The sequence below is a fragment of the Entelurus aequoreus genome, linkage group LG07 (genome assembly GCF_033978785.1).
Source record: "Entelurus aequoreus isolate RoL-2023_Sb linkage group LG07, RoL_Eaeq_v1.1, whole genome shotgun sequence".
Classification (NCBI taxonomy): Eukaryota; Metazoa; Chordata; class Actinopteri; order Syngnathiformes; family Syngnathidae; genus Entelurus; species Entelurus aequoreus.
Genome location: NC_084737.1, coordinates 28,523,750 through 28,531,709, shown reverse-complemented (window position 1 = coordinate 28,531,709; position 7,960 = coordinate 28,523,750). Strand labels below are relative to the sequence as shown.

The 7,960-nt window shown below is 42.8% G+C and overlaps 1 protein-coding gene across 1 annotated transcript; it reads left to right on the top strand.

The window, feature by feature from the left end:
• The first annotated feature begins 2,802 nt into the window (after positions 1 to 2,802).
• On the top strand, positions 2,803 to 5,337 carry LOC133653640 (molybdate-anion transporter-like). Its single transcript, XM_062053149.1, has 2 exons — positions 2,803 to 2,970; positions 3,259 to 5,337. Exon 2 carries the CDS (start codon positions 3,334 to 3,336, stop codon positions 4,774 to 4,776), a length of 1,443 nt encoding a protein of 480 aa, XP_061909133.1. The 5' UTR covers positions 2,803 to 2,970; positions 3,259 to 3,333; the 3' UTR covers positions 4,777 to 5,337.
• The last annotated feature ends 2,623 nt before the right edge of the window (positions 5,338 to 7,960 follow it).

Below are 7,960 nucleotides of genomic sequence, written 5' to 3'. Positions count from 1 at the left end.
ATAGTGTCAAAGCGCTTTGAGTACCTTGAAAGTAGAAAAGTGCTATATAAGTATAATCCATATATGTATTTATTTATATAAAATGTCAGCAAATCTATCAAGATGCAGAAATGCATGCGTGTAGCTCATAAAACAGCTTCTTACAGCATAATTCATGATATGACTGAAAAAGCATGGCACTAAATTGAGAAAATTAATTTAAAAAAACATTTTAGGTTCATTCCAGAAATGTCATGTTTTATATGTCCAATTCAGCTACAAAATATATTTACAAATATCCATCCATCCATCCATCTTCTTCCGCTTATCCTAGATCGGGTTGCGGGGGCAGCAGCCTAAGCAGGGAAACCCAGACTTCCCTCTCCCCAGCCGCTTCGTCCAGCTCTTCCCGGGGGATCCCGAGGCGTTCCCAGGCCAGCCGGGAGACATAGTCTTCCCAACGTGTCCTGGGTCTTCCCCGTGGCCTCCTACCGGTCGGACGTGCCCTAAACACCTCCCTAGGGAGGCGTTCGGGTGGCATCCTGACCAGATGCCCGAACCACCTCAACTGGCTCCTCTCGATGTGGAGGAGCAGCGGCTTTACTTTGAGCTCCCCCCGGATGGCAGAGCTTCTCACCCTATCTCTAAGGGAGAGCCCCGCCACCCGGCGGAGGAAACTCATTTCGGCCGCTTGTACCCGTGATCTTGTCCTTTCGGTCATAACCCAAAGCTCATGACCATAGGTGAGGATGGGAACGTAGATCGACCGGTAAATTGAGAACTTTGCCTTCCGGCTCAGCTCCTTCTTCACCACAACGGATCGATACAGCGTTCGCATTACTGAAGACGCCGCACAGATCCGCCTGTCGATCTCACGATCCACTCTTCCCTCACTCGTGAACAAGACTCCAAGGTACTTGAACTCCTCCACTTGGGGCAGGGTTTCCTCCGCAACCTGGAGATGGCACTCCACCCTTTTCCGGGCGAGAACCATGGACTCTGACTTGGAGGTGCTGATTCTCATCCCAGTCGCTTCACACTCAGCTGCGAACCGATCCAGCGAGAGCTGAAGATCCTGGCCAGATGAAACCATCAGGACCACATCATCTGCAAAAAGCAGAGACCTAATCCTGCAGCCGTTCCCCCACCCGAAGGCGGAGGGAAGCTACCCTCTCGTCCACCGGGTTGAACTCCAACATGCAGGCTCTGAGCCGGGGGGCAACAAGAATTGTCACCCCAGCCCGTCGCCTCTCACTGCCGGCAACGCCAGAGTGGAAGAGAGTCCAGCCCCTCTCGAGAGAACTGGTTCCAGAGCCCTTGCTGTGCGTCGAAGTGAGTCCGACTATGTCTAGCCGGAACTTCTCCACCTCGCGCACTAGCTCAGGCTCCTTCCCCCCCAGCGAGGTGACGTTCCATGTCCCAAGAGCTAGCTTCTGTAGCCGAGGATCGGACCGCCAAGTGCCCTGCCTTCGGCCGCCGCCCAGCTCACTTCGCACCCGACCTCTATGACCCCTGCTATGGGTGGTGAGTCCATTGGAGGGGGGACCCACGTTGCCTCTTCGGTCCATGAGGGCAGGCCCGGCCACCAGGCGCTCGCCATCGTGCCCCACCTCCGGGCCTGGCTCCAGAGGGGGGCCCCGGTGACCCGCGTCCGGGCGAGGGAAATCTGGGTTCCTTGTTTTTATCTTTCATTGAGGTCTTCAAGCTGCTCTTTGTCTGATCCCTCACCTAGGACCAGTTTGCCTTGGGAGACCCTACCAGGGGGCATAAAGCCCCCGGACAACATAGCTCCTAGGATCATCGGGACACGCAAACTCCTCTACCACGGTAAGGTGGCAGCTCAGAGAGGAGTATTTGCAAATAATGCTATTAAATTGCTTCACATTGTTAATAATTTATGTATGTTTTAATACAAAATTATGCCTCTCATCTTAATAGTAGAATAAATGAATTGTTCAATAAAATTCAATAAAATAGTAATATTGTTTTAACAGTTATTTAATGTTAAACAATTGCATTTTTCTGGGTCTTGGGATGATAAAGTGTTATAATTATTACATTTTGTTTTTTATTATTATTTGGGTATATATTTACTTATTTTTTGGTGTTACCGTCACTTAGTACTATACGCATGTGCTTAGTGTATATGTATGTGCCAAAAAAATGTTTTTATGCTTGAGATAAATAATATGACTAATTTACTAAAATAAGACAAGTACATGAATTATTGTACAAATGATAATGACAAAAAGCTAGGTAGTTATTTCATGAATAAGGGGTGGGCGTTAATAAGTTTCACTTCTCCCACTCCTTTTTGGATATGAAAAAATGTATCATTATGTGTTGTTTTAATTTTGTATGTGTTTGAGAAGTGAAAAGTATAAGCATCCGTACTTTACTGTATTGTTATTATTTTTCTTTTGTTATTAGTATACTTTGTTGTATTTTGTTTCTACTACTAGTGTATGAAAGGTTCTCATTCATCATAATAATAATAATCTTCATATAAAGAAGCAAAAATTTCTGAAAAACAACTACCATGACTATCTTTCACATCATGCTGAATTTGTGAATCTATATTGGATTTAACGTATATTTTTAATAAACAAACAGTTTAACAGTTGAATTCAATGTGTGTAATTATGTTGTATAAATGTATCATTATTGAACAAATTAATACAATAAATGCAGCTGAGATAGGCTCCAGCACCCCCCGCGACCCCAAAAGGGACAAGCGGTAGAAAAATGTATGGATAAATACTATTAAGTTGTACAAGATAAAAAATACTAAATATTAACATTCTGCTTCTCCTCCACATCTAGGGTAAACAAAGCAAGACTGCCACCTAGTGGCAAAAGAAGAAACCCGGAAGTGGCTGTCTTCTTTCTAAAGCCATATTTCTTTGTAGAAGAACCACACTAACAATTTATCACGACAAATGGAATCAGCTGGTCGTTCGTGTTACAACAATGGAACAGTGTCACAGCTCGGTAAGAAACATTTTTAAACCATATGGAGGAAATTTTTTTTTTTTTTTACAAAAGGAGTCTCATTTTCTGAAGAGCTATCGGTAGTCGCAAGTTAGCTAGCTTTGATGCTAGCGTCAGTTTATAGACAAAAACAATGCAAGTCAAACTAGCGACACTCTTTACAATAATTATAATGTACACACCCTGTTACAATAGTAATGACATGTTAGGGTTTTATAGTGAACTTAACTGTTGATATAAACGCCCATTTAGCAACTTAGCCACATCTCTTCCTTTTCTCCCCAATAGACGCTGAGGATTAGCAGGAAAGGAGACGTCCAAAGAGCTCAGGTTTGAATTCAAGTGTGTGCAGTCTATCACACCATGTTGGTGACAGCATACCTTGCCATATTCCTGCTGCTTCTCCTGTGTGCTGGCCTGGAGCTCGCAGCACGTCGTCTCACCCCACCTCAGCCGACTCAGACGGCTGCAGCCAACCCAGCCTTCGTCCGCTTCCAGAGCGTCTTCCTCCGGGCCTATCTGTTGGCCCTATGGGCGGACTGGCTCCAGGGTCCTTACCTGTATAAGCTCTACCGCCACTACAGCTTCTTGGAGTCCCAGATAGCCATCATTTATGTATGTGGCTTGGCCTCTTCTGTGTTGTTTGCTCCTTTTTCAGGATGGCTCCCCCAAGCTTTGGGCCGCAGACAGACTTGTCTGCTCTTCTGTCTGACTTACTCTGCTTGCTGCCTCACCAAGCTGTCCAGGGACTATTTTGTTTTGATCGTAGGTCGCATCCTGGGAGGTCTGTCCACATCCTTGCTCTCCACCACATTTGAGGCCTGGTATGTCCAACGGCATGTCAACGTCCACGATTTCCCCAAGGAGTGGATCCCCAGCACCTTCAACAAAGCTGCCACGTGGAACCATGGGCTCGCCGTGGGAGCTGGCTTAATGGCTAACTTGCTAGCTGAGTGGCTCCACTTGGGGCCGGTGGCGCCCTTCCTCCTGGCTGTCCCCTGTTTGCTGTGCTGTGCCTGGGTGGTGGTAACAGACTGGGGTAAGGAAGAAGCAGAAGGACCTGAAAGTGACAAACAGATGCTTCTTCTAGGCGCTCCAAATGGAGGTTTGACCCGTCCATCCGCAAAGGCCCGGTTCTCACGCAGCTGCCATGATGGACTTCGTTGTTTGCTTTCAGACAAGAGAGTCATGCTCCTGGGTGGCGTACAGGCTCTATTTGAAAGTGTCCTCTACATCTTTGTTTTTTTGTGGACCCCGGTACTGGACCCTCACGGACCTCCTTTGGGAATAGTGTTCTCCTGTCTGATGGCTGCCAGTATGGCTGGCTCCTTGATGTACCGCCTAGCCACCTCCTCACACTATCGTCTACAGCCCGGCCATGTACTCTGTTTGGCCGTTTTGATGGCCTTCTTCTCTTTATACATGCTAACTTTTTCCACCGCGCCAGGACAACCAAGACCGCATGAATCTTTCCTTGCTTTCCTGCTGCTGGAGCTGGCATGTGGACTTTACTTCCCCGCAGTCAGCTTCCTCCAGAGCAGGGTGATTCCCGAGGAGAAGCGGGCTGGAGTGCTGGCCTGGTTCCGCCTACCTCTGCACCTGCTGGCCTGTCTGGGTCTGCTGGCGCTCCACGGCGAGGTGTCGGGGACAGGGGGCGGGGAGGACGGCGGCGGTACCAGACACATGTTTGGAGGCTGTGCAGTCATGATGCTGGCGGCTTTGATGGCTGTTGTTGGTCTGTTCACGATAGGCAGGAACGACTCGGACCTCAGACTTGAGGGAGCCAAGGGAGAGGGCGAGATGTAGATGTTTCGCGTGTATCATTTGTATTTTTTGCGACTGGGTAGTAAACTATTAACAAAAGGACGTTTTGTTCATGCCAATGATGAGATTTTAGTTTTTCCATGTTACTTCTTGTTTTTGTCAATCAAATCGCTAATGAAATTTGGCCAAAATATGATTATTGCTATTTAATTCATTTTTACAGAGTATATGTATTGACAATATGTACAGTATGTCATAATATATTTTTCCTCATATGAAGTTTGTACAGAAAGCATCTTAAAGGATAGTGATGTAAAATGAGTGGTCCGTTGTGACACATATGTCATACTCACTGGTTCTGAGGAAAACTAAAAATATTTAAAAAATAAAAATAAAAATTACAATAGTTGGATTTTGGAGATCTCCTTTTGCATAATTTTTAAATAGCTACATTTAGGAGTAAGTAATGAATGTGAAAATAATTAGGAGCATTTGGGCAGCACATTAGCGTAGTATGACAGGTGACCAGTCCAGGATGTCGCCCGCCTCTCACCCAAATTCAGGCGGGTAGTCTCTCACTCTCCCATAATCTTAATGAGGACAAGCTGTATAGAAAATTAGTGGATGAAAAAATACGACTTGAGTGACTCTCAATATTGTTATTTAATTTAGTCTGTTCCGGCTATATAACATGAATTGACTGAACAGGTTTGAGATCACACTTCTGACCTTGGTTGTCATTGTAATGCACTTGTAGGATAAAAGGTTATTTTTAGGGATGTCCGATAATGGCTTTTTTGCTGATATCCGATATTCCGATATTGTCCAACTCTTAATTACCAATACTGATATATACAGTCGTCAAATTAACACATTATTATGCCTAATTTGGACAACCAGGTATGGTGAAGATAAGGTCCTTTTTAAAAAAAAAATTAATAAATAAATTTAAAACATTTTCTTGAATAAAAAAGAAAGTAAAACAATATAAAAACAGTTACATAGAAACTAGTAATTAATGAAAATGAGTAAAATTAACTGTTAAAGGTTAGTACTATTAGTGGACCAGCAGCACGCACAATCATGTGTGCTTACGGACTGTACCCCTTGCAGACTGTATTGATATATATGTAGGAACCAGGGGCCGTATTTATCAAGCTTCTTAGAATTACTCCTAAGAAGTCTGCTAAGAGTTGACTTATGAGTAAAGAAATTCTTCGCTGAAAGCTGCACTTAAAAGTTAGTTATCAAGCAACTTACTCACACTTTCAGCGAAGTGTAGGACTGAATCTTAAGTGTCACACTCAGAGCTGAATTACGACATTACTATGTGCCGTAAACGGAATTTTAGGTGACGTCATTTCTGTGTCCATAGAAATGACCAATCACGGAAGGGAATCCCTTGTCTAAGAATAAAGAAATATCTTAGAAATATTTAAGTGGACAATGAGAGTGTATATTTTGACAATAAACTACAAAATAATACAAAACAAACAAACAATATAGGCAATGAATCAAAAATAAATGTTTCCTTTTCTTTCCAATTCATTAATTAGGCAACTAATTTGAAACTGAAAGCGTGATGTTGCTGATGAGATGACGCCCCTTATTAAATCTGTGACAAAAATAATACCCGCTCGGTCTAAACGATACCGTTTGATCAGCTGCTTGTCATCAAACAAAGCCAGGACATCCTTCCGCTCCCTGAACGTTCGCACACGTCTCTCTCGCCTCAGTGCCATCCCCCGCTGGCAACTCCTAACCACGTAGGACACCTCTGAAGGTCTCTTAAATATCGTGGAGAGTAGGAGTGATTCTTAGACTTAAGAAAGTTGATAAATAGCTTTTATTCTTAAGTTTGAGAGTAGGACTAAATTTCGCAAATTCTCAGGACTTAAGTGTAAAATGGCACTCTAAGACGCTTGATAAATACGGCCCCAGAATATTAATAACAGAAAGAAACAACCCTTTTGTGTGAATGAGTGTAAATGGGGGAGGGAGGTGTTTTGGGTTGGTGCACTAATTGTAAGTGTATCTTGTGTTTTTTATGTTGATTTAATAAAATAAAAAAACCCAATACCGATAATTTAAAAAACGATACCGATAATTTCCTATATTACATTTTAAAGCATTTATCGGCTGATAATATCGGCGGGCCGATATTATCGGACATCTCTAGTTATTTTTATAAAAATTTTAACTAAATAATAGTAAGAGTAAAAAAGAGACCAGGGGTTCTTAACCTTTATGACCTTGAGGACCAACTTTTTCACTACAGAAGGGCCCACTGAAATTATAACACTGAATTAGTAACCTAATCTTAATTTTAATCATATTCAATAATTATATCTAACATACTTACAGTTTAACAGGATAATAATAATAAGCCTTGACAAATAATATGGAAGCATGTGTTAATCACAAATAATATTATCAAAGCTTAAAGGCCTACTGAAATGATTTTTTTTTATTTAAACGGGAATAGCAGATCCATTCTATGTGTCATACTTGATCATTTTGCGATATTGCCATATTTTTGCTGAAAGGATTTAGTAGAGAAAATCGACGATAAAGTTCGCAACTTTTGCTCGCTGATAAAAAAAAAGCCTTGCCTGTACCAGAAGTAGCGTGACGTCACAGGAGCTAGTATTCCTCACAATTCCCCATTGTTTACAATAGAGAGAGAGAGAGATTCGGACCGAGAAAGTGATGATTACCCCATTAATTTGAGCGAGGATGAAAGATTCGTAGATGAGGAACGTTACAGTGAACGACTTGAGAGGCAGTGATGGACGTATCTTTTTTCGCTCTGACCGTAACTTAGGTACAAGCTGGCTCATTGGATTCCACACTCTCCTTTTTTTATTGTGGATCACGGATTTGTATTTTAAACCACCTCGGATACTATATCCTCTTGAAAATGAGAGTCGAGAACGCCAAATGTACATTCAGTGCCTTTTATCTCCACGACAATACATCGGCGAAATGCTTTAGCTACGAGCTAACGTGATAGCATCGTGCTTTAACTGCATATAGAAACAAAAAAATAAACCCCTGACTGGAAGGATAGATAGAAAATCAACAATACTATTAAACCGTGGACATGTAAATACACGATTAATGCTTTCCAGGCTGGCGAAGGTTAACAATGCTGTGCTAACGACGCCATTGAAGCTAACTTAGCAACTTAGCAACGGGACCTCACAGAGCTATGCTAAAAACATTA

Excerpts from the sequence above, each read along its gene's own strand:
- LOC133653640 (XM_062053149.1), top strand. The coding sequence starts at position 3,334 with ATGTTGGTGACAGCATACCTTGCCATATTCCTGCTGCTTCTCCTGTGT.